This window comes from Puma concolor, chromosome E1, assembly GCF_028749965.1.
Source record: "Puma concolor isolate L17-30 chromosome E1, mPumCon1.1.hap2, whole genome shotgun sequence".
Taxonomy (NCBI): domain Eukaryota; kingdom Metazoa; phylum Chordata; class Mammalia; order Carnivora; family Felidae; genus Puma; species Puma concolor.
The window spans coordinates 47,791,958-47,819,123 of record NC_141680.1 but is presented as its reverse complement, the minus strand read 5'-3'; the positions used below and the strand labels follow the sequence as shown (position 1 = coordinate 47,819,123).

The 27,166-nt window shown below is 43.5% G+C and overlaps 1 protein-coding gene across 6 annotated transcripts in view; it reads right to left on the bottom strand.

Moving 5' to 3' along the window:
• Nucleotides 1–4,347: 4,347 nt before the first annotated feature.
• TLK2 (tousled like kinase 2) overlaps nucleotides 4,348–27,166 on the bottom strand; it is a 115,715-nt gene continuing 92,896 nt past the window's right edge. For 4 of the 6 annotated variants that reach the window (XM_086687659.1, XM_086687657.1, XM_086687656.1 and 1 more), the window contains 6 exons: nucleotides 25,351–25,442; nucleotides 19,999–20,088; nucleotides 16,585–16,754; nucleotides 14,982–15,120; nucleotides 10,887–10,998; nucleotides 7,112–8,603 (listed from right to left, as the gene is read on the bottom strand). In XM_086687659.1, coding sequence (XP_086543785.1) covers nucleotides 8,280–8,603; nucleotides 10,887–10,998; nucleotides 14,982–15,120; nucleotides 16,585–16,754; nucleotides 19,999–20,088; nucleotides 25,351–25,442 — 927 coding nt within the window. In that variant the 3' untranslated portion in view covers nucleotides 7,112–8,279. Of the gene's footprint in view, nucleotides 5,446–7,111; nucleotides 8,604–10,886; nucleotides 10,999–14,981; nucleotides 15,121–16,584; nucleotides 16,755–19,998; nucleotides 20,089–25,350; nucleotides 25,443–27,166 lie in introns of those variants that run through there. The other 2 variants (XM_025927755.2, XM_025927756.2) reach the window with 1 other exon arrangement.

Below are 27,166 nucleotides of genomic sequence, written 5' to 3'. Positions count from 1 at the left end.
ATCTATAGATGACATGATCAGAATACGCAGGAACCTGAAGAACACATGTTCTGTGAAGCCATGCCCCCAGCTTCCCCACCTCAGTTCAGTTCTGGCCTAGGAATATAGAGAGAGAGCTGGTGCTCAGGCCAGCTGGGCCTCCAGCTAGACTTCTAAGACTGGCCGTGTGGGAGAGTGGAACCCTAGGTTAGGGCAAGATAGCTTCCAGCTGGGAACCGAGGTACAGCCTTTACCCACAGCGGTCTGCCCAAGGATGGCACTCAGAGACTCCCCCCCTCCCCCCCCAAATTTTCAGGCTTGTAGTCCCTCCCCATTCAATCCTGCTCGACCTACTACCAGTCACCAAATCTCTGGGACTCCGTTTCCTCATGTGCAAAATCAGCGAGATACTCCTACCTTGTCTACCCCTGGGCTGTGAAGCAACACAGCTGAAACTTCCCTACACGGCACCAGTGCTAGAGGCCCTTCCCCTTGCTGACACTGCCCACTGCACCCCACAGCTGCAGGTGCCTGGAGGCTACTAAGGGCAAAGGTTACCCTCCTTCTCCAGCCAGGCACTTCCCTCCAGACAGGGAGGCCCGAACCCACAGGCTTGAGGTGGGTGGGGCCGAGTCAGCCTGCCAGCTGCTGTCTGACCCCTTGCTACTCACAGTGGGGGTCTCCTGTCCAGTGCCACACACACACCCTTTTGCTGACTCCAGCCTGTCTCGGGCCCCTGCTGAGCAACCCCAGCACAATGGGTCTCTTGTATTTCCTGCCCCTACCAGGTCCCACTACTTCCCTCTGGCAGGTTCCCCCAACCCACCCGCAGAGCCCCGCAGCAGCCAGAGTCCCTAACCACTCTCTCCTTAACCCTCTTCTCCCTGCAAACTCTCTGCTTCCTCCACCCTCACTCCATCCAAAGAGCTGCAGTCCCAGGCTCTCCTCACTCCTGATCCAGAGTGCCGGGCTGGATTCATGGGCCCATCCAGGTCTGACCCAGGTTGCAGCTCTTTCCTGCAGCCCTGGACCCCACGGGTAAAGGAAAAAAATGCTAAGTTAATTCATGATAAAGTACCGGTGAGTTGTTATATGTTTTAAGAGAAGACCAAGGATGAGAAGCTTTGCCCAAAGGAGTGAATGATTCCTGAATAGTATGTTAGGTACCAAGGCACCAGTATAAGAGATGTGTTGTCTGGCCACTCCTGGGGCTCCCCATAATGGAGTATATATGCATGAACATATAGAACAGCCCAGAGCAGGAGATAGATTTTCATCTCTAACACAGAAAATAAAACAGTCATCTCTGTCTTCCAGCTGGGTGAGTTTTAGACAAAGCCTGACAGCCACCCTCTCCAACTGCCCCATCCTTGTTGCTGCAGCTGATAGGAAGTCAGGAGGACTTGTGACCCTCAGTGCTCCAGCCATCTGGGAGGCAGACTGGGGGCGGGGAAGTGCTGAGAATGTGAATATCTAACAGGTTTCAGGTGATGCGGATGCTGCCGGTCTGGGAACCACACTGGCCTCTTAGCCATTCCTCCCAGATTCAGCCAGAGCAGTCTTGGACCCAGGGTAATAAGAGACTGTTGAATGAACCTATAAAGGTTTGCAGGGAATCTCAAGCCTAAGGTGCGCATCACTTACCCAAGGCAAAAGGACCTCCTGACCACCTGGCAAGTAGAAAGGCTCTGACTCTTCACCAGCAAACTTGGGGGTTTCAGTCTCAGCAATCTTACTCACTGATCTTGTGATCCGTCTGTAAACCACATTTTTTACTCCCCTCTTGCGTGCCAAGTGCTTTACATACCCTATTTCTATTCCTGACAACCATGCAAGGAGCTATCCCTGAAGCTTACAGAGGTAGGATCTGAACCAGACCTACTTGTAAAGCCCACAATCTTAACTTCTAGGTGATTCTGCCTTTAAGAAATAAAAAGAGAACAGCTAATTTTAGGAAGCAGAGATTTTCCATACCTCAACTAGTGTGTGTACCACGTCTCTCCCCCACTTACCCCAGGGCTGATTTTAATTACAGACTGAGCTAGCTTGGGCAAGTAGAATGATGAGTAAGTGGGAGGGGGGAGGGGTAGAGATTCTCAGAAAGCAGAACTCCCCAAGGTGGGTCAGGCTAGTTGTAAATGTCGCCTTCTTAGAAGCGAGGAGCTGGACCTGAAGATTCTTCTAGCTCTAGCATTCTAGGAGATGACTGTGTTTAAAGAGAGTTTTTTTCTAAATGAGGAAACCAAGAGCTCCTTGACTGCTCATCTTCTCACCTGGGGGAAAACCTGTCCTCACAGCACTGGGGGAAAGGCAGAGGATAGCAGGTGTGTGTGGGTCGGCCACACAAGTGGGGTACATACCGCTCTCAGCAGCAAGTCTCCATGTAAAGCTGCCCATCTCCTGATGGTTAAGTTGGAGCCCGATTCATTCCCATCAGAGCCCTGTATCCCTTCCCTTCCTGGGCCCAGAGCCTTCACCCCTGGATTGCAAGCCGATGGCTGTGGGCTTTCCCTATCCTGTTCACTGCTGTATCCCCACCAACAAGCCTTAGTTGCTGGCACACTGGAGGTACAAAAGGTGTTCTACGAATCGACACATGGCCATCATGCCTGCGATGTCCACTGGGACTCGGTCAGCTGCAGGACTCCCCTACCTACCCGCCCCCTAAATGCTAAGAGCCCTGTTTGAAGCTTAGAACTAGAGCAAAATCAAGAGGCTGGGAGATTCACTTCTTGAAACTTATTTTAATATCCTCCCCACCCCACCCCCCAAGTTGGGAAAGTCCAAAACAGTCTGACTGGATTTAATTACAAATTAATACACATTTTTTTTGTCATTGTTTAAAGTAAATCAGTTGTGGCAATAAGGGATCATCCTTGAAAAAAGTGAAACCCATATTAACAAAATATGTCATGGAAGAACCCCACTTCGTGATTTCACTGGCTACTTAAAAGTCTAGAAAAAGTCAGCGTTCCGCATGTTCTCCGGGGCTAGTCCATGCAGTGGAAAGAGGCCTTGCCCAGACTCAAGCGAGCCCCGTCAGCTCCAACCAGGCCCCAGACCCGAGGGAAGCGAGGAGACAGGGCGAGGGGAGAAAAGACAGATGGACAGATAAAGTCCTGAAGCTTCACTTCTAACCAAGCACATGGGGAGAAGGCGGTGGGAAGTTCGAGGGACGGCTCAAAGAAGCGGCATTCTTTCAACCTTAAGAAAAAAAAAGGTCTCGCAAGATCACTGCACGAGAAGAAAACAAGGAAGAGAACGTAATAATGCTGAGTAAGTCTTGCCTCCTCCGTCTCTTCACATATGCAGACACCATCCTCTCAGGGTTTTCAGGGTCGTGCTCAACCCGAGACCCTGTAGGGACTCTCTGCTTAACAGCTTGAAAGTAATGGTTAAAAAAAAAGTACTACACAAACACACACAGACATAGATCATGTGTACAACCCGTGCATAGACACTTGCGATGATAAAATGGAAAGCTGGGGGCACCGAGGACTCCTGGACCGACTTCCTTCCGTTCAGAGTTCCGCAGTCCATATCTACCCACAAACATCTCTCCAACTGGGATTACCCCCTCTTCCCCTAAGATCTCCCGGTACTGGGGAGACTGGGGCAGAGCAGGTCCACAAAACCAACAAAGGTCCCAGCGCAAGTGTCACCAGTGACATTTTTCACACGTGAAAGACAGACTACAGTTATCTGAGAGCTCTCTGCCCTTCCTGACTGCCCTCCCCCTGCCCAGGGAACTCGCATGCCTGAATGCTGCATCTTTAAATATTTCTGGCTGAGCCCTCTTGCCACATATGTCAGTAACATTCCAAGCTGGCTACCACATGCTCAGGCTCTGGCCTCCTCCCCTCCCTACTGTCGAGTGCTGTGCTGTTTCAAGGGCACGTGGGGCCGCACATCTCCCGTTTCAGCTCTGTCTTCAGCTGATCACACATCTCAGAAACGACCGAATGTAAAAAAACAAAACAAAACAAAAAAACAAGAGCTCCAAAAGAATGTTCATATTCAAAATGCCTATCTCCCTGCAATTATTTTTTTAATTCCACTTGATCAATCTATTAAGGTGAGTTAGGCAAAGCGTGTGTGCACATGCACACAGACACACACATCAGCGCACACCCACAAAATTCAGAGGCTTGGAGGTTGTTTCCTGCCAAAAGATCTAACAGAGGAAAGCTTATGAGCTGATCAAGTTTTAATATCGTGGTTAACAAGAAAGTTACACCATTTAGCAAGCACACAGAGACCGCAGGTAGGACCTCCTGATCCCTGGAGCATTTGGCTCCCTGGCCCATTTTCTGCCTACCTCTGGAACAGTTTTTCGATAGTTACTACATTCAGAGAATTCAAGAGGACTGCATGGACAGATGAACCTTTATTTAAAAAAATAGCACTTCAAATAAATTAAAAGGGACAACCGTCAAGTGTTCAAATTGTGAAGAAATAGTTGAAAACCTAGAGACTCCAAGCTGCGGGCTTCTAACCTCGTTCTTTGTCCAATGGCAAAGCCCCACACATCTCAGTCCTGCCACTCGACGTTTTCCCTACTGAGATGAGGGAAGCAATTGCAAACAGGAGACCAGACGGAGGAGAAAGCTGCATCTGACTGGAATGAACATTGCCACGTACTTGCTAATACGGGTTTCACTTTATGACCAAATGTATTCTTTCAAAAATAAAAAAGGGGGGAGGGAAGCTGCATGTTTTTAAAAATTGAAATTATTTAGGGATAAAACACTAACTCTAGTGCCTTTAACGGGCAATAGCAACTTTTTTTCCTCCGAAGTCAAACACCATCCCCAGCTGAGCCTTTGTGCTACAAGCTTTTCAGGAGATGTTACCTAAACTTTATTAAAAGAAAAGAACAAGTTTAAATATAGACACTGGACTAGCCCAGTCTGTATTTTCAAGTCCACATTCTTCATCTGAAGCACTGCATCAGGGACCCCCCTGAGTCTGCATGTTTTCAAGTTCACAGTACATGGAACCAGTTTTTCTTTTTCATTTTTTCCTCACTCAGAGCAGCCACACGTAGTGGCCGTTGACGCCGGAACCTCGGGCGGGGCCTTTTCCTACGAGGCCTGGCCAGAGCTGCCCAAGGCTTCTCCTCAATGAGAATCGATGCTGTCATGCTCTATGGATGGGAAAAAAGCAAGAAAATAAAAGCACCTGGTACAGGTTTCATGAGATCCATTCGGATTCGCTATGTTCCAAACCCGCTGCTGAATGCCATTTGTCCACTCTGTGTGTGCCGAACAGTTTGCAGCCTAGGAGTGGGTCTCAATTCGAAGAACTGTTATTGGATGCCCCCGAGGTCGATGCAATAGCAGCTCCAGCAGGGCTACTCGTGGAGACCGACTTTCGGATGTGAGGCAGCAAGTAGGGGTCACAGGCCAGCTGCTGGACATCGATGCGGTCCTCCTTTCGGTAGGCCAAGCATCGTCGAATAAACGCCTGAAAGGAAAGTTTCTTGAAGAAGCCTGAGGCAGATAATCCTGCTGCTCCCAGAGGGAACCCTGAGGCTCTGTGACAGCTGCCAGGGCCCAGGCCCAGAGCAAACACCCTCTATAAAGAGAAGGGGCTCGGGGCCTTTCCCAGAAATCACGCCCGGAGAGGACCAGGCAAGGAGACACACGGGCAGCAGCACCTCTCTGTGACCACGGGCTCCTTCCCTGACAGAGGCACCTGAGCCATTCCTGAGTGGGAATGGGGCATGACCTGGCCTCTAGAGACCTCTGCCCCCAAAGCACAAAGACCAACGCAAAAATCTCTCTGCCTTGGACGGTTTACACAGGCACATCTAACCTAATGGTCCTGCGTGTACAAATCACGGCCTCATGTGAACTCGCCACATGCTGAGGAAGTAAAAATTGTAATGACAAACCACCGCCACGTGCAGGGTGAGGAGACCAACACTAACACTACAGCATGTCACAGATAGGTAAATGCTTGCCTTGTGTATCACATTCTTCCCTAAAAAGTGATCAAGCAAATGATGAGGCACACACCTAAGTACTAAAGAAAACCTGAACAGGACTTGTTTCCCCAAGAGCTCTGCAGACAGAGAATCATGCTATGAGTGGGGTTTCATTCAGAATCCTAATTTAGTGGTGCCTGGGTGGCTCGGTTGGGCATCGACTCTTGATTTCAGCTCAGGTCATGATCTTGTGGTTCCTGAGTTCAAGCCCCACATCAGCCTCCATGCTCTCTTTCTCCTTCTCTCTGCGCTGCCGCCCCCCCGCCGCCCCCCCCCCCCCCCCGCCACCGCTTATCTGCACTAGCTCATTCTCTCAGAATAAACTTTAAAAAAAAAAAAAAAAAGAATCCTAATTTACTACCAACATGGAAGCTTCCTTTGTGCTAGGTATGAAGGGCTACACAGGATCAGTTTCTATAATTTGTATCACAGAGGCCCTTAAACAGATGGTTTATCTTTTCCTATTTTTTAACCAGACCATTTTAATCAAAGTCTCGTAATGCAATTATTTTAAATACAGGAATTGGACTTTTAAAAATCTAAAATGTCATTATCACCCAAAGATCATACTTTACATTCAGGTGATCATAATGTCCCAATGTAGGGTCCATCGAGGGTAACAAATGTCTCATTCTGGTGCACAATGCTGACAAGTGAGGGAAGTTGTGCATGTGTGGGGACAGAAGTACATGGGAATTCTCTACTTTCTGCTCAGTGTTGCTATGAATCTAAAACTGCTTTAAAAAATAAAGTCTAACAAAGTCTATTTAAAAAAAAATCCAAGGACGCCTGGGTGGCTCAGTCGGTTAAGCATCCGACGCTTGATCTCAGCTCAGGTCTTGATCTCAGGGTCGTTGAGTTCAAGCCCGGTGTTGGGCTTGGCACTGGGTGTGGAGCCTACTTAAAAAAAAAAAACAGGGGCGCCTGGGTGGCGCAGTCGGTTAAGCGTCCGACTTCAGCCAGGTCACGATCTCGCGGTCCGTGAGTTCGAGCCCCGCATCAGGCTCTGGGCTGATGGCTCGGAGCCTGGAGCCTGTTTCCGATTCTGTGTCTCCCTCTCTCTCTGCCCCTCCCCCATTCATGCTCTGTCTCTCTCTGTCCCAAAAATAAATAAATAAATAAATAAAAACGTTGAAGAAAAAAAAAAAAAAAAACAACCTAAAACACGAAATGTATTATTTTTTTCCCATGTTTAATTAATAAAACACATAAGTATAACAACAATCCTGGTTTTCCAAAATAAAAAACACCTGTAGGTAGCTGCCTGATTAAAGTATTTGGAAGATAAAAATGCATTCACAGAAATAAACTTAATAATCCTTGGCCTTTAAGAACGACCCTTCTTAGTGAGATATGTGACACGGTAACTTGAGTTAAATGGGTTACTTTGGGTTGGATACAATACTGGTCAAACTCCCACCTTGAACTTTCTTTCTAAACAGCCTCCAGGGCAGGCTTTTGAAACAGCCATCAGATCACACGGCTGCCTTGAGTAAAACCTTCCTATGCTTCCCATCTCTCCTATCTCGGTCTACAATCTGCCCTGCAGCCTCTGCCCTGCCTACCACACTCTCCTCTGTTCCTCCTGCATCCTCTGCCCTGCCTACCATACTCCCCTCTGTTCTGCCTGTTCTATGGATCTGCTGAGCTTGTCCTCACATCTGAGCTTCGTGCGCTTCTCTGCCTAAAATATTCTTCTCCCCGGGCACCTGGGTGGCTCAGTCGGTTAAGCGACCCACTCTTGATTCTGGCTCAGGGCATGATCTCACAATTCGTGGAACTGAGCCCGAGCTGGGACTGTGCACTGACAGCACGGAGCCTGCTTGGGATTCTCTCTCCCTGTCTCTGCACCTCTCCTGCTCGCACTCGTGTGCTCTCTCTCAAAAATAAACAAACTTAGGGGTGCCTAGGTGGCTCAGTCGGTTGAGCGACTGACTCTTGGCTTCAGCTCAGGTCATGATCTCAGGGTTCATGAGTTCGAGCCCTGCGTGGGGCTCTCTGCTGACAGCATGGAGCCTGCCTGGCATTCTCTCTCTCCCTCTCTCTCTGCCCCTCCTCTGCTCTGTCTCTCAAAATAAATAAACTTAAAAAAAAAAAAAATCTTCTCCCAAATCTACACAGGGCTCCCACCATCACATTATTCAAGACTGCTCAAAAACATCACTTCCTGCTCCCACACCCCTGTACCCTCCCTTTCTTTTTCTTCATAATCTCTATCACCATCTGAGATGGAACCGTTGTTAGTTACTGTTCGTCTCACCTGGTGGAACAGAACCTCCTAGCAGGCAGGGAACTTGTCTGTACTTCATTGCTACACACTCACCGTTCCCTCTCTATGACTTAGTACAGTGTCTAGTACTCGACAGGCACTCGTAAGTATCTGTTGTAGGAGAGCGGGTGAAGAGGGTAAGGGTTTGAAAAAATACACATTTAGAAGGGGGAGAAGGCTTTTAATGACTCTTGAATTTTGTACTGATAATCCAGAAAACAGCAGTTGTTTCCTGATGACCAGTAGGTCAAAACTTACCTTTGCTTCAGGTGTTACTACTGGCTTTGGCGGGAACTGCACTTCAGTAGCTTTAAGAATAGTATTTTCTTGTAGAATGTCTTGCTGGGACTGGTTGTGGCCAAAAGGCTATCAGATAAAAACGAAACAAACAAAGGTGGGCCTGTGGTTAAAATTAAAGAGAACACAATTCAAAACCATAGTGAAGGGAAAGGAGAAGATCTGCTTTGATGAGAACTGCTAGAAAGAACTTCGGAGATGGTCTCCTTGCTCTCTTTTTATAGGTAAGGGGTGGAAAGGGTCAGAGCTTAAGTACTAACAAGCTCACGGTCCAGCACGGAGGTTAAGGCAGGGCTGGCACTGGAAGCAGCGTCTGCCACAGGATAATACCTCTGTTGAGGTTTGCTGACAACAAAAACCATCCTAGGAGGAACCGGCAACCTCTTCTGCCCTGAGTGACAACTGTAGGCTTAAGTAGTACACATGTGTGCCACTGGCAGACCCAAGACCCAGATAAAGACAGATGGAACAGGAAGTAAACAGGAGACGGAATAAGAACAGGCGCGTGGAATAAAAGCTGGGGTTACTTAGCAGCTTCATCTGTGCCCCAATGTGCCATTTTCTAATAGCCTTAAAATACAAGTTCAAGTTTAGTGTCATCTCTACAATGTTTCTACTAAGAGATCACAATTCTTTCTACATAACCTCTACCAACATTATCAGCAGTACTTCCTCATTATCAGAGAGTATAAATAATAATTAACTCCTACTTGGGATGCCTGACTGGCTCAGTGGAGCACCCAACTCTTGATGTTGGGCCCATGAGTTCGAGCCCAACATTGGATGTAGAGGTTACTTAAAAATAAAACCTAATAATAATAATAATAATAATGATAATAATATAATTAACCATTACTGGTTCTGAAGTTTCCCCATATTACAAAGGGTAAGATACAGAAACAAAGACCAAGGGGCGCCTGGGTGGCTCTGTCAGTTAAGCATCCAACTTCAGCTCAGGTCATAATCTCATGGCTTGTGAGTTCAAGCCCCAGGTCAGGCTCTGTGCTGATAGTTCAGAGCCTGAAGCCTGCTTCAGATTCTGTGTCTCCCTCTCTCTCGGCCCCTCCCCCACTCACACTCTGTCTCTCTCTCTCTCTCAAAAATAAATTAAAAAGAAAAGAAAAGAAAAGAAAAGAGAAAAGAAAAGAGAAAAGAAAAGAAAAGAAAAGAAAAAAGAAAAGAAAAGAAAAGAAAAGAAAAGAAAAGAAAAGAAAAGAAAAGAAAAGAAAAGAAAAGAAAAGAAAAGAAAAGAAAAAAGAAAAGAAAAGAAAGAAAAGAAACAAAGACCAAGGAGAAGTTAAAGAGGAAGCTGAAATCTAAATTAAGAGCTTGGTCTAGGGATTGTAACAAAAGTATTAAGAGTCCAGGGGAGGGGCGCCTGGGTGGCGCAGTCGGTTAAGCGTCCGACTTCAGCCAGGTCACGATCTCGCGGTCCGTGAGTTCGAGCCCCGCGTCAGGCTCTGGGCTGATGGCTCAGAGCCTGGAGCCTGTTTCCGATTCTGTGTCTCCCTCTCTCTCTGCCCCTCGCCCGTTCATGCTCTGTCTCTCTCTGTCCCAAAAATAAATAAACGTTGAAAAAAAAAAATTAAAAAAAAAAAAAAAAAAAAAAAAAAAAAAAAAAAAGAGTCCAGGGGAGTCGCAGAACCCCCAAATGGCTTATACTCACAACCTACACTGTTGGAACCACCTACAAATTTTGATTATTTATAACACACTGACAGCAAAAATACGGCTATATGTGCCCTGTATCCTAGTATGTATGTTTACCCTAAGGGAGCATTCTCATAAGGAAAACATAAATGTGAACAATTCATTAGGTACAGTTCACTACCTAGGTTATTATGTGTCCAAATGACCTATCACCTTGATCCAGAGGTTAACAGATGGTGAATATTTTCTAACACTACATCTCCCCAGTACAGAAGATAGAAACCACGCTTTTATTAATAATAGCTTTAACTACTGGGGTAGCTGGGAATGAAGACCCCTGTAGATTTTCCAAGTTCCAGTCCGTGGGACCCTGAAGAATGCCTCCTGGGACAACTGTATATTTGAAATAAACCAGGTCATATAATTCCTTATACATATTATCAGAATCAAAACCGATCCTGGATCTAATTGAAAACGGTAAAAATGTATGTTTTTCAATAGCCCAGTGAAATTCATTAGGTACTCTGTTGAAAAGTTCTGCTTATGCATAAAGCTGTTATTGTTGTCTGTGTTTTCCTCAAACCACATCCAAAAGTTCTGTATAACCAAACGATTAATTCCAAGAGAATAACGGACACCATGCCAGTGCATACATGTGCCACCCAAGCCAGATATCAAGCCACCACATCCGACCTTCCTTACCTTCCTTCCGTAAAGACACTGGTAAAAGATCACACCCACTGACCAGACATCAACTTTATTTGAGATCTTTGGTGGCTCTTTCCCAACCACAAAACACTCTGGTGGTAAATACCTGGGACAAAAGGAAAATAAAATGACTGTATAAATCTAGGACATATACAAAAAGGCAAAGTAGAAGACCTTGTGGGAAATAAAAATATCTCAATTTTAACTGAAATTTAGACGAAAAAGCGACTTGGGCCTTGCTGGGGAAAGTCCGTGAGAAAACACTGTAACTTAAGGAGGCAGCATGTCCTAAAAGCCTTAAAATACATTTCTCAGTTCACCAAGAGAGGCAAATATTCTCCCCCCGGCCCCTGTTTCACCCACCACAGCATCTTTTCCCAGGGTTGCGCCTAATAGGAGTGTCATTCAACAAGTTCCAAAAAGGAGGGGGAACACAAAAGAAGTTCATTCCCTTTTAGAAGAGCTGCAGCAACAAACATCAAAACAGAACTTGAAGTGGTGTGGGTTTGCTTTCATGTTGGCTGAGAAAGAGGACTGTCTCTAAAATAACTATGTTAGAAGTCCAAAGCGGTGGGGGGTGCCTGGGTGGCTCAGTCTGTTGAGCGTCCAACTTTGGCTCAGGTTATGATCTTGCAGTTCATGGGTTCGAGCCCCGCATAAGGTTCTCTGCTGTCAGCACAGAGCCCACTTTGGATCCTCTGCCCCCTCTCTCTTTGCCCCTCCCCTGCTTGCACACACGCTCTCACTCTAAAATAAACAAACATTTAAAAAAATAATAAAAGTCCAAATGAATTCAGAACCCAGTATTAATCTCTGAGGGGAGGGGCTGTATCCTTCATAAGGTAGCTCTCTTTGTAAAATCTGGACTGGGAATAACTACAATATATAATAAATGGTGATACTACAGTCCAAGTTATCAAAGGGTATTTTGTGTTGCCCACTTGAAGGGTGATCAGGGGCTTCCTGAAGACTAACAAATAGGGGAGAAAAAGCCCACCAAACTAGTAGTTAGCACAACTCAATCCTCACCTGAATTCCTTCCCTCCCCACCCACTCCTGGCTTGGAAAAAGACTGGCTGCACAGCCAACCACACCAAATTGTATGGTGTGGAAGGTAAGTGCCTCTTGGCATTTAGGAAACCAAACAAATACGCTTCCACTCACTGCCTGGGGTCTTAGCCATGGCACAGCTGGAAGGCAGCATTCTGAAGATAACAGATCGATTTCTGCAGATTTCATGCTGGCAAAATCAATTCTGTGAAAAATTCTTTATTTTAGACCCTGCTGTGCTTCCAGTATAAAAATCTAAACTTACAACTCGAAGGGGGCCACAAGAGCTGAGAGGAAGAAAATGTTCCATGATGGGCTTTTTTCTTTTCTTTTAAAAAAGTTTAGTCTTATGTTCTTGTTTCTTATTTATTTATTTTTAACAGACATTTGGGGATGATTAAGACCACTGACCTACATTATTACTTCACAATGAAAACTGTTAGCCAAAACACACACTGAACTCATGAAGTGGGGAAAAAAGCAAAGTAACAAGAATATAGGAAAAAGAATAAAAAGAACAGCTCTTCCAAATGTCACTAAAACCTCCCTGAACCTGACTTTTCACGGTTCTTGATTCTTTAACATACATAATTTAAATATGATCTTGCATAAACAACAAATAGAACCTTGGTTCCAAAATGATCATTTTAATGTATTTATAACTCTTGTGGAGGTGGCAGAGAAGGACAGAAGTTGTTGAATTTGTCCAAATGATGAGTAATAATTTAGCCAAATATTCACAGTACAAAAGACATTGATTTAAAAAAAAAAAAAAAAAAAAAAAAGACGTTGACTGCCACTTGACAGTATCAGTCTGGAAAAGTCACTTTCTAGGTCTCAGTTTCCCCATGTATAAATGAAGAAATAAACTAGTTCTTCACCCAAATAATACTGACAATAATAAGCACTGTAATTCCCTATCAAGGACTTCGGGAGAGAGTAGAGGACGGTTCTATGATATTGCACGAAATTACGTTTAAAAACATAATTGCATATTCTGTCACAATAAAATCATCCTACAGAAACAGGATTCTCAGGGCCTAATCTATAGGTCATTTATTTATAAGTAGTATTGAGGGCACCTGGCTGGCTCAGTCAGTGGAGCATGCGCTGATCTCACGATTATGAGTTCGAGCCCCCATGCTGGGTATAGAGATTACTTAAGAATAAATTTTTTTTTTTTTTTTAAAAGTAGTATTCAATGTAGAAGAATTCTACCAAACACTGCAACTACCAAAATACTGCAAACCGTTGCCTAGAATTTGTTATGTCTTCCCACCCTGTTTGTATCGATCCTCTAGGACCTAAGAGGATGACATATGAGGAGTGTGATTATGACAATGCTTAGCACTACCAATATGGAGATTTTTTAAACCTTCAGAGGAACCCACAGAATTAAGTTTTCTCAGTAGCCCCCTTTTTACCTCTCTTTTTGTTATGAAAATAATCTCCAAATATAATCTAAAGTAGAAAGAACAGTAAAATGAACCCCCAAGTAACCATCATTGAGCTTCAATAATTATCAACATGGGGCCAATCTGTTCATATACACCCCTCCCCCCACCAACAGATTACTCTGAAGCAAATCCCAAACATCACATAATTATTACTTAAATTCCAACCACTGAATTTTTATAGCTCAGTAAATACAGCAATAGGTAGCAATGAGAAAATGAATTTAACACAAAAAGGCTTAACTTTTTATAAGAACAAGTTACCAAACAAAAAAGCTAAAATCTAAGTTTCAGTGAATTTATATAGCAGAGGTATAGACCTGTTTCCAGAATTTCCAACAACAGATATTTTTGTGCCATTTAGTGACAGGAACACTAACCCACAATAACCACCATAGTAAATAAACACTGTAAATGTAGCTTCTATTTTAAACCCAGGATCTCAAAGGTTTAATTTAGGGACTGATTTTCACTATAGGTACCATCTCCACAAAAAATAAGGAGGAATGAAGAGTAGGAATTTTGTGCACATGATGCTTTTCTAAGGATTTGATGGATTCTCTAATATACATAATTTACATATGATCAGACTGAGGAGAATAAAGCTCGTCCTGTGGGCTGTAAACGATACTCTCCCTTCTCTGTCTGCTTCCAATCAACGCCCTCATTCCCAGGCAGTCAGTATTCTGCTAAGGCCTAGGGCCCTCCAGTCTCAAAGTTAAGTGATCTGACCAACTGACCCTGGGGTTTAATATATGTGGGACTTCTATGCCGCCCCCAACCTCAGTTTGGAATCAAATGTCCAATTGGCAGCTTTCTGTTACCACCTCAGAAGGAAAAAGAAAGCTCTGTCTGTTAACACACCTTTACAATCACAAAGTGAGTTGTTTGGGCTGTAGGTATCTTTTATGGCTCCTGCTGTCAAAAGCAGGCAGAAATAAGAGGTCATGGAATAAGCAGGTAGAGCTAGCTGGGGTAGGGTGGTGGTGGGGAGACGAGTGACAACAGATGGGAAGAAATGTGGCTCAAAACATTTTAGAACATGGCTGATGGGTACGGATAAATTTCTTTGCAAACTGTGCTCACTTTTTTCCTGTTTAGATTTCAAGGGATGCTGGGGTTACTTTACATACCGATCTTTACAACTTCTTAGTTCTTGACAGGGCATCATCTGTAGGCAACTCTAGAAATGAATCCCTCATCCCATTAACCCATAACATAACAAGAGACCTACATTTGTACTGAAAAAAATTTAGGGCCATTCTTTAAATACACAGGAGCAATCTCGTTCTCTCCCTACTCCATAGGGCCAGCTCTAAAGAAACACACAACTCCAACACCTGGCCATATATAATCTCTCTCAATGGTTTTCAAGAAAGGAAAGAAAAATTAAGACAAGTTAATATAAATACAGAGAGTCAAACGGCCGAAAAGGCAGTGATATTTGGGGAGGAAAATCTACTTTGGTTTACTGCATTTTGCCTAAGACAGGATGTAGATATTAATTAATGATCAATTACCAACATTTCAGTATAGCACAGCCATATCTCCACCAGCCAACCTGGCAGATCTCCCAGATACCTACCAATAAGTACCAGCACCTTGTGACGTTAGCTCCATGCCATCCACTGAATTGTAGCTATCATCATCCATGATCTTGGAAAGACCAAAATCTGTGATTTTTATCTCTCCACATGCTGTACCATTTACTAAAAGAATATTACCTAAAAAGATGAAAATCTTCATGAATAAAAAGAGACTTACTAATTAAGAGAAAAGTTCAAGGTAAAACAGACAAGTAGGGGACAAGTGAACTCAAACTCTCGCAAGTAATAGCAAACATCTAAATTCGTGGAATAAAATGATCTGGACTCTGGATGCTAGAGGAGAGTCCTCAGTGTCTGGCTGCAAACTTCCATTTTCCAAGAATCACCTGCTAGATGTGCCAAAACCACCACTATGAGCAGTGGAAAAAAATAGCAACTCGCCAAAGTAAAATATCACTTGGACGGCTGGTCAAAAATGGTGGGAAAGTTTCATCTGAGCTTTCAGTAACAATCTCTAAACCACCCTGTTTAGAACAGTAGCTTCAGGACCGGGGGAAAAACAAAACAAAACAAAAAAAAAAACCAAAAAACCCACACAAGGGAATCAAAACTAGTACCACAGTGCCACCTACAGTTCCTATGATGGGAAAATGTATTGGATTCAGTGCTGGAAAACCCAATAACACAAATAGCTGTTGTTTTAAAAACCACTTCATTATAATGACTTTTTTTTGTCATTTGAATTGTATTAGAACATTAAAGAATAGTGAATAGTGAGATTTAATACGTAGCTACCAGTAGAGGAAAGCAGAGTTAACAACTGTGCCCACCAGGAGGTAAATGGGAACCATCTTCCCAACACCCAAGCCAAAGCTGGTTCCAGCTGTCTACAGAGAACATATGCAGACTTCTAAAAAACAACTGAGGATGATGACAAAAAAAACAGAGGTGGGGCGCCTGGGTGGCTCAGTCGGTTAAGCGTCCAACTTCAGCTCAGGTCATAATCTCATGGTTTGTGGGTTAGAGCCCCACACCGGGCTCTGTGCTGACAGCTTGGAGCCTGGAGCCTGCTTCAGATTCTGTGTCTCCCTCCCTCTCTGCCCCTTCCCTGCTCGCACTGCCTCTCTATCATGAAAATAAAGAAACATTTAAAAACAAAAACAAAAAAAACAGAGGTAAAAAGTCTAACTGCCCTCTACTGTTTGCTGAGGACTACTGAAATTGGATAGTAACCATACAAAAAGACGTAAATCTGTTCGAATTTAATGAAATGGGAGGCATACCTGCAAAATAAGTCATTAATTTGGAGGCACTTTCGTCGAAAAGACTTGGACTAGAGGACTACTATGTAGTGTGAAATGGAGCTCACCCAGAGCAGGCCTTGCTAAATGGGACTGACATGGTGACCCGCCCTGGCTCTACAGACAAGGGCATCGTTTCTCCAGAGCATTTCATTCGACTCATCCTCTCAAACCCAGCATTGTGTGGCTGGGCCTCTTTCATTCCCACACCTACCCAGGCAAAGCCAGATATTACTAGGCCTTCTAGGCTCCTGCCACATTCTCTAACTTTATCAGATTAGAAGTCACTTTTAAGATCAGAGAAAAGCCATCAGTACTGTCACCTAAAAGTCAGACATACCTGGTTTGAGGTCATAGTGTATGATGGGAGGTTTTATTTCATTTAAGTACTTTAAAGCATTCACAATCTGCATGATAATGGACCGGGCCTCTTTCTCCGACATTAATTTGTGCTGTTTCAGGTAGAAGTCCAGATCATTTCCCTCACAGTACTCTAATACTGTACAAAACCTAAAGACAAATAAACCAACATTTGACTGTGGGAAACAGCAAGCAAATCAAGACTAACTAAACCAGCCCCAGCGAAAACTTTAATTAGCTTCTTGCTCTGTTCTTTAGTCCTGAAAGTACTCTTCTGTTCTTTATTCAGTATTAGCTACCTGAGTGTTTGCCAGGAAGGAAACTGCTTTCTCTCCTGGTGAAGAGCCTTCACGCCCTCCACACTGGAATCTGTTGTGCTACAATTCGCCCACGCATACCTCTTCTTAAATCTAGTCTATAAGAACACTGACAAGAACTGTAATGTACTTAAGCTAGATTATCTTTCTAGAGGGGTCTCCTACACATTTCCACACCGTGCTCCAGTTCTAAACAAGCATATGGTACTCAAGCATACAAGTCTCAATGCAAACATTTCAAATGATCCTAAGCGCTGACAGTGAGAAAAAATCTAGGGTTTGCCCATGTCCCAAGAACTGGTTTCATGTCATGTCTCCTGGTAGTTTGGCACAATACTGTATATAATTGTGTTCTGCTAAACACAAGAGAACTTTTAAAAGTACAGTATCTGTTGTTCTAACAAATATGCTATTGTATAGTGTGAGTTTTTTCCTTCACTTATATCAATTCATCATATAGACCCAAATTTAAAACTACATACCATTTGTGGCATGAAGGGTCATGTGTCTATCTTCTAAGGGAATTGTAAACTGAAGTAAGGATTCCTGAATTGTTTGAGTATTCCTGAGAGATGAAGACCTTTTAAACGATCCTAAGCTGTGACAATACGGTTGTATCACTCAGGATCTAGCCAGGAAATAAAAACCACCTGAGTATTTAAAACAGAGAAGTTTTAGCTCAGGGAATTGATCACATGGATGATGGAAGAGCTGAAAGGATAAACTGGCCAGTGAGGCACCCCAGAGATCATCCAGAACAGGAAGCCATTAGCACCCTAGGGCCAAAGGGCAGAGATGGTGCAACCTGAACCCAGGGTCACCAAGAGAGACTGGAATCACAGCGGGGAGAGGGAGGAGTGTCCCTACCCACCACCATCTCGGTCTCCCCAGTGGCTGAGCCCAGCTGAACAACAACTGACACCGGAGCCTGGCAGAACAGCCTACAAGGGTCATCTTCCCTAAGATGCAGAATAGGGTAAGGGTGAGGAGCAGACCTGAGAGCTAACAGGCTCAGGACTAGAGAGGACTAGAAGGCCTCTGGGAAATTTGAGGCCTTCAAAAAACACTGCGATGAAAGGCGGACATACACCGTCCTGCGGGATCCCCAAACTGAGCAGCTTGTGTTTTCTTTGAAGCATATTAGGGCATGCTAGCACCCTATTTGAGAATGAATATCAAAAATTTATAGATTCTCTGATCTAAGATATAGATTCTCATGTTTAGTGGAGGTATTTTTTGATCCAAGTGCAAGCCTAAAATAAAATGTCACTTTAACACCCAAACAACTCTCAGAAGATTTTCTAACATGATGGTGAAAAGTCACCACATACACAATAGGAAGAACAAAATAAACAACTCAAGAATAGCACACAACCAAGTCAATTTCTTAGATTAGTTAAAAGTATATATACAATTTGAAACCATAGATAATCTAAGTCATTCTCCTTATTTTTGAAATGTTTTTGTTATTGGGTGGGGGGCAGTCTACCTAGTATTCAAGGAATTTAATCACCCTTGGAAACCTGCTCTCTTAACCAGATATTCTTCTAAACCCCATCCACGCTAAACACACACTGACTATGCCTGGTCCGAGGGCCACCCTTCTGGAAAGGGGTCATCCCTGAGCAGATGGAAAAAGGGATGGTACACATTTCCAAAGGGAATGAAGGTCTCTCCCTTTGGGAAACATTTCTAAATGTGGGGTGGTTCTTGGCATAGCAGTCTCTGAGACACCTGCTGTTTAGAATAGGCCTGAATGCCTAGAATCACCCGGAAGGCTAAGAGGGAACACCTGCCGACCAGACTCTGAAGTTCAGACTCCTACAGAGAAAACATTTCCAAATGCTGAAATATTCCTAAACTCCTGGGTAAACCCAGAGGTGACAGAGCTTACCTTACCCAGTAATAAAATACAACAATGCCTAACAGTATTAAAGATCTTGGGCAAGTCATTTCACTTCTCTGGGCCTCAAATTTCCATCTATAAAATAAAGCTGAACTGAGATCCCTTCCAACTCTAACATCCCACATGCCTGTGAGGCTATGTTTTCACAGGCAGCACTGGGTTATGCCTTCATTTGTGCCACATTCGTTCCCATTCTATGATAAAATCACATTGCTGGTACTTCTTTAAAAGGCCCATCACGGTTCATCAGCATCTCTGGGGTGGAGCAGAGGCTCTCTTGTACAGTCCACACCCACTGGGGCACGTCAGAGGCAGCTGGCACCAACTTGTGACAGTTACCAAGAGCTGACAGTTAATTTTCAGGAATTTTATGAGCTGGTTATTAAGCCACTGGTAGGATGCAAGGACAAACAAAAGGTGGTTTATTCATACAATGGAATATATTTGGTCGTAAAAAGGAATGAAGTACTAATATATGCTACAATAAAAAACCTTGAAAAAACATCATCTCAAATAAAAGCAGCCAGTCAGAAGACTCCAGATACTACATGAGTGATTCCTATACAAGTCCAAAATAGGAAAGCTATAGAGACCAAAAAAAAAAAACCAGACTAGTGGCTGCTTAGGGCTGGGAGTGGGGTGGCGGTGGGGTGGAAGAATAAGGGGGTGACAGCAAAAGGTATGGGGTTTCTTTTTGAGGTAGTGAAAATGTCCTAAAAATGACTATGGCAAAAAAAAAATGACTATGGCAATGATTGCAGATCTGTGAATATACTAAAGGCCTTGAACTGTTTACTTTAAGTGGGTGAATTATATGGCATTTAAATTATATCTCAATAAAGCTTTTTTTTTTAAGTTAGTAGCTTGAAATTGGACCTGTTGAGAAATTTATTATCACAGAAATTGTCAAATACTACATATTAGCCCTATTCCGACCCCCACCAAGCTGGTTGTTAAACATTAACCAGCACACAACTATACAAGTCCTGTGGCTAAGAGATGTATTGCTGACCCAAACATGAATTCACACACGATCATTTGCCCATAAATACATACACTTGACTCCCTCCGAGAGTATTTCCTTGACCCAGATTTAAGCTCCATTTCATGAGTAGTCAACACACTGGAAGAAAACAGCATAACTGCTAAGCTAAAATGTCACGGCACTTACGAGTCAGTGTCCAGTGAAAAGTAATCATACAGCTTAACTATTCTGGGATGATCCAGTTCTTTGTGAATCCGGTATTCCCTACATGCGTGCCTGTAAACAAAGTGGAAAATTAACATTTTGTATTTTGGACTGTCTTTTAGACCTCTAAAAGGATACTTCTACACATTCTCTCATTTTTCCTTGCTTCTGCCTATTCATTCCATTCAGATCTGGCTGGCTCTGTATCTTTCCTCATCCTGTTTTCACTATTAGTATCCACCAATCTGTTGAGAAAATAGTAGGTGCTCAAATATCATTGAATGAATGGATGCCGACCGTTTCAAGTTCATTCTATCACAATCTCACCTGTTTTATATTTATACCCAAATATCGAAGCTTTAAAAATTATAAAGACAGCTTTTTCTCTCTCCTCAAAAACTTAGTATCTCTAAGTGTTTATAGCCTGGGGATACATCAAGGAAATCAATTTTAGCATGTAAACTCCTTGGGTAAAAGGATCACTGACTGTACAAGGCAATTAGTAGTATTCTGTATTTGTTTTTAAACTCTCCTTACAAAAAGAACTTAAAGGGCTATCAGCTTGACTTTCTTTTAAGAAAATGTGAATCTAATAGAAAATTATGAAGCCCTAGTTTTCTTGGAATGAGAATCTACATATATGCAAATTAACATCTTTTTATTAAATACTTTTCCAATTTCAAATCACTTAATGAGATTAGGAACAAAAATATACTACATAATCCGACATATTCATTGAGTTTTAAAACACTAGAACGTGTTTATTCAATATAATTACTAATAATTTTTAAGGTAGTTCTTATTTACAAAGAGAAGAACAGAAAATTCTTATATTTTAAGTAATCCGGCACCATTTAGCTTGGGGCATTTTCTTATAAGGCAAGATCAGAAAAGAGAAACTTTCCAGAGTATGGTAAAATATAATCAGGTGATGTTTTCTGAAACTGGTGTGTCCCAGTATGTCAAAAATACACAGAAAGTACTCAACTAAAGAAAAGATGAGGAAATGATCAGGGCAAGGAGGAGAGAGGAACAAGAATCTAAAAGTAATTAAAATCTATTTTTCCCGAATGGAAACTGAGCCTGACTGAGCTTGTTTTTCAAGCTGCCACTTTTAGCAGTTTTTGCTTCTTGTGATACTTCATTTCATCATCTTTACGTCTTTCCGAACAGAAAAGACATGCCAAGCACTTAGGCAGAGAAGTGTCAGGACACCACTACCCTGGGACCTGGAAACCTGGCTGCAAGAGTCCCAGCTGTGTAACGCCACTTCTCTGGGCTTCCCCGACGCTGCACAGGATTGGAGGTTTCCGAGGACGCTCCCTGGAGACACAGGCCTCCGGAGCCCCGGTGCAGACCCTGAGCAAATGTAGCTCTGGCCCAGCTCCTCATTCCACCTAAGCAGCATCACATGTGTCCTTTTCGTATATCAAGATCCCACCTAATAGTTCGTTCAGTAAAATTCAGACGATGCTGTTAACAAAAACCAAGTTTAGAAAGCTAGGGACTAGGGGCGCCTGGGTGGCGCAGTCGGTTAAGCGTCAGACTTCAGCCAGGTCACGATCTCGCGGTCCGTGAGTTCGAGCCCCGCGTCAGGCTCTGGGCTGATGGCTCGGAGCCTGGAGCCTGTTTCCGATTCTGTGTCTCCCTCTCTCTCTGCCCCTCCCCCGTTCATGCTCTGTCTCTCTCTGTCCCAAAAATAAATAAACATTGAAAAAAAAAAATTAAAAAAAAAAAAAAAAAAGAAAGCTAGGGACTAACCAGATAACCCTCAAGTCATTTCTTCCTCTAACATACTAAAAATCTACAGTTCTCTGCCCTTCTGTTGTAACTTTTTGGTTTTGTTGTGCATTTCAGGGCAGAGACTGATTTCTCCCTCAAGGTACAAGAAACAGAGGCAACTAAAGGAGGCAAAACTTAAGAACCAAAGGAAGGGTCAAAGTCCTCCCCAACTAACGGCATTTGCTGTGTCACTGAGCACACTCCCTCAACATCATGTGAAGCTCTAAGCCCGCTTCTCGAGCTTCATCGGGCAAGGCCGTGGCTCTTTCCACATCCCTCGCATGTTCAACTTTTAATTTAGCATCCAAGGGGTTAATGCACTACAGAAAGCTTAATTAGAAACGGGAAGAATCTTATCCGCTCATGTGTTAGTCTTTTACTCTTTTATAAGTGGATATACATTCAATAGGCTTACAAAATGACTTTATCCTAAGAAATTAGAAGACCATCATATGTAAGTGTATAATGATAAAATGATTTCTGTGGACAGCTTTATATGAAAGGTTTCCTACTGTGGAGTTTTTAATATGTTACTTGGGGGAGTCAAAGAAATCTTGTTAAAAAAAAGGAATCTTATAATACCTACTAATGCTTTAATAATGCAAAAGTAAAATAATCAGTTTGCTTTTCGTTTGTGGAGGAAGGAGAAGAAAGGAGGTGCAGAGCAGAACTCAAAATTAAACAAAACAACAACCTTTTGAGTTCTTCCTTCTTTCCTAATAAAGACTCAAATAAATGTCTTTATTCCAGATGGGACTGGGAAGTCACTCCCATGAAAGTAAAAGCAATCAGAGACGTTACTATGCAGGATAGCAGCATTTTCATATTTTATAATGTTACCATAACACTAAAGTGTACCACTTTTTAGTTTAATACTAAATTTTTTTTTTTAATTAAAAAAAATTTTTTTTTTCAACGTTTATTTATTTTTGGGACAGAGAGAGACAGAGCATGAACGGGGGAGGGGCAGAGAGAGAGGGAGACACAGAATCGGAAACAGGCTCCAGGCTCTGAGCTACCAGCCCAGAGCCCGACGCGGGGCTCAAACTCACAGACCGCGAGATCGTGACCTGGCTGAAGTCTGACGCTTAACCGACTGCGCCACCCAGGCGCCCCGTAGTTTAATACTAAATTTTTAAAGCACTGTCTAAAATCTGTTATGTGTTTGATATACGCCTCTGTAAGTTCCAAGGAGTTAGTGACCTTTTGCTAATTCACTATCATCTGTATAGCCTGTATTCATTAGTACGATTTCATTATAAGCAAAATCTTTCAAAAAAGGTGAAAGTGTGTAAGAATTTCTCCCTAGGTTTGAGCAAAGGTCTTAAGAACTTGGCACGCTCCCTCCCCATGTGTCTGTCTGTCAGCTAGGAAATGGCCCCTGCAGAGACGGCTCCATAGAAGGTACTTGGGTGCCATGATTCCCACCTCTGGTGAGGAAATGAAGAGTAGAAAGGTACCACCATGAGCTCAGTAAAGAGCTCAGAAAGCTGAGACGCCCCCCTTCACTTGCTCTAGGACTCTGCCTGGTAGAGAAATGTGAGGAACATACCCAATCTCTACCCACCAGCACTCAAAGCAGCTTGCCAGATGTGTCACAGAGGTACAAGGTCCAGGCTTCGACCCCTCATTGTTTCAAAAGGCTAAGGTGGGCAGCACCCCACCAGCAGTCATCACAGTATTCCTCAGTAGAGTTCTCTTTAGGGCCAGCCTAAGAGGTGGACGCTGAAACTAGGCAAAGTATGTGCAAATCCCAGCACAGGAACCACCTTCTCAAGGTTAATCAAGGCTGGCCCCTCACAAAGTCAAGTGGTTTAGAGTGGTCAGGTCACACATAAGATACAGAACAGGCTCCAAGGATAGCTGGAGAGCATTTTTAAAGAGAAGCAAGTACCATTCCAACTCCCTACGCACTCTGAGAGTCTCAATGTAAGGGGGACATTTCACGTTTCTAACTGGTCAGAGCAACATGTGGCTTCCTTCTCTGAAGTGCTCCTGGCATTCACTGTGGCATATGCCATTTGTCCCTGAACGCCAAGTGACTGGAATGTGCTTGTAATAATGTAACTGTTCCTCAGAAGCATCTGGACTGCAGCTGCCTGTCACGTAAGATACACACACAAGGTGCCATGCATAAAGCACACCTCATCCCTTTTGCTACCTCCGCTAAGCCCAATTTCTCTTAACGCCACAGGAACCTTCACTTCTCCAGTGCTGAGTGCCATCCAGCACAGAATGAGGGGGCGGCGGAGGGGAGGGGAGGTTCCTGGACCCCTGATAAGGAACATGTATACAGCAAGAGTTGCCTTGGTCTATGCCCCAAGAACCACTGATGATGTAGAAATGTTTTACTTTTCCCTTGAGATTTAGAAGCCAATTAAAAGGCTATTTCAGGGGTGCCTGGGTGGCTCAGTCGGTTAAGCGTCTGACTTGATTTTGGCTCAGGTCATGTTCTCGTGGTTTGTGGGTGCAAGTCCTGCATCTGGCTCTGTGCTGATGGCGCGGAGCCTGCTTGGGATTCTCCCTCTTTCTCTGCCCCTTCGCCACTTGCACCCCCCCCCCAAAATAAAATAAACTTAAAAAAAAAAAAAAAGGCTACTTCAAAGTCCACTGCTTTTTTTCCCTTCAAAGTACAACCTATAAGAAAAAAAAAAAACACAACTGCTCTCATAGAAAGGAGGTGAGTTTACATTAAAAGTGGTTATCTTCTCCTTCCGGGGTCAGGACATGTCTAATTCAGTGCTTTTACCTACAACAAGGAAACAATACTAAGCCCAGTGGGGATCCTAACAGCAAATCAGGTATGAGTGGCCTCCAAACCGAATGAGCCATGAATTCCAACGTTCTGAAGCTTGGGGGGCGGGGTGGGGAAAACAAGCCAAACCCGCCATTAGTGGATCAAAGAAATTCACACCTGTACATGTAATCATTATTCAAGCTAAAGAAGTCACCCTCCCAGCCCTTCTCCCAACACAGAAGAGGAGCGCCAGCCAGTGGCATTCAGGACCCTGAACACAGAATTCGGAGGGAAAACCGTGAGGGGGAGGGGGAGGGGGACACAGCACTGAGGAACTGAATGTCCAACAAGCACCACTGCAGACAAGAGGCACCCCAGGTACCCCCCCTTCCCATTTCCTCCATAAAGAAATGACTGAACAGGCAGGAAAAAGCCCAGCCCAGAGCCCCTCAGGATGCCCAGGCCACTGAAGGACTCCATCATCTGCTTTCTATAGACAGCAAGACAGTTTCCGAGGCTTTACTTGTTTACTGTAGCTAATGTTACACACATAACGGAAAGGGAGGTTGAAGAGCATGGGTTTTAGATTAAGGGAAGTCTAGATTTAAACACCAGCTCAGCCATTTCTTAACTATTACTCAAATTCTGTAAGTTTCAATTTGCTCATCAGTAAGATGGAAAATTTCTTACTCTCCCAGGATAGTCATAAGGATTAAATGAAACAACAACAATGCATGTACAGCTGTTAGCACAGGGCCCAAACTACAGCTGTTACTTCCAAATTTTGAAAAATCAGACACTCTAGGATCACTTACTTGTGGTAATTCTCCTTTTTCTCATCTCTCCAGTTTTTATTTAACTGGTGAATTTTCACAGCTACATATCTTTGTTCTGTTAGATCAAATGCCTGCAAAGAAAAGGAATAAATTATGTTCTGGATAAATGCTAACAAGAATTACAGGCAAGTAACGGACTCAAAGCTTCTATTTAACACATCCATGATTCAAAACCCCAAATGCATTATAAAATAAAAACAACAGTGGATGACAACACATCACATACTTGTTTCAGAGTTGCAACCATCTTCTTGAAACTTGTGATCAGATAATTTAGAAGTCTCCAGACTCACTGGCACCAAGGGGCTTAGAAAACAACCAAGTACACACCACAAACAGCAAGACAGCCCATGCCTTACCAGTCATTTCCAAACAGTTCTCTCTGTGGACAATATCCACCCTCTCTGGGACCTCACTCCCTTGCATTGTATCTTGCCCCTCTGCTGACACTGGGACAGGACACTTCTAAAATGCTGGGGACACACACTATCTGCTCCTTGAGAAATAACCCCTCCAGATACACCTCTTCACTGTCTGCTTAGAAAATAACCTCGTAATTTGTTACACTGTTTATTAAAATACAAACAAATAAAATAACACCCTGCCTTTAGCCCCACCCATATACAATGGGCAAATAAAAAGCAGTTTTTGATCCCAACATGTCTGAAAGTTGTCACACCAGATCACATCTCCAGCACTGTCCAAAGAAAAGGACATACTTTCCCCAAAGACTGCCACTGCTGGAAAGTCCTGCATCAGCTAGGTAGTGCTAGATCATGGGGCGGGGGTGGGGAAGAAGGGGAACAGGTGGGTTTGTGAGGATGCTAAGTGTAAATCACAAGTTGATAACGTGAGTAGTATTTTAACACAACAGGGTATTTCTCCTATACAAAAGAATTTATTGAAGAACTCCTTTGGGATGAATAATTTTTCTTAATTCTTAAGGTTGAGATGAGGGGTGCCTGGGTGGCTCAGTTAGTTAAGCCTCTGACTCTTGATTTCAGCTCAGGTCATGGTCTCATGGTTCCTGGGATTGAGCCCATCAGGCTCTGCAATGATAGTGTGGAGCCTACTTGTGATTCTCTCTCTCTGCCCCTCCCCACCCCCCCCCCCCAAATAAATAAACTCATAAACAAATTAAAGTTCAGTAAGAAATTTAATACCTCAGTTCCAGCACTATTACCACCCATCTACCCGTTTCCACAAATGTATGGACAGATGAAACCAACAGGTACAGGATAAGTCATGACTCCTGTTCTACGGATCTTTTAAAACATAAGCTACCTCTAGGGAAGCACTAACTGCAAGAGATGGCTACTCATGAAAGAAACTTCTAATTTATATTAAATTTAAACCAGCATTTTTTAATATAAAAACTACACAATTTATTTTTTTTTTATTTTTTTTTTTTTCAACGTTTATTTATTTTTGGGACAGAGAGAGACAGAGCATGAACGGGGGAGGGGCAGAGAGATAGGGAGACACAGAATCGGAAACAGGCTCCAGGCTCCGAGCCATCAGCCCAGAGCCTGACGCGGGGCTCGAACTCACGGACCGCGAGATCGTGACCTGGCTGAAGTCGGACGCTTAACCGACTGCGCCACCCAGGCGCCCCAAAAACTACACAGTTTAAACAGAATAGCTTATTTCACAGAAATGGAAACTTCTGAACTCTATTTTTCTTATAGAATCTGAAGTCCACCTACAAGCTTATAGAACATCATGCCTTTACAGGAGAAAACCATTTATAACCATTAAAAGCCAGATCAAATACCACCTAATTTGTAAGAGCACT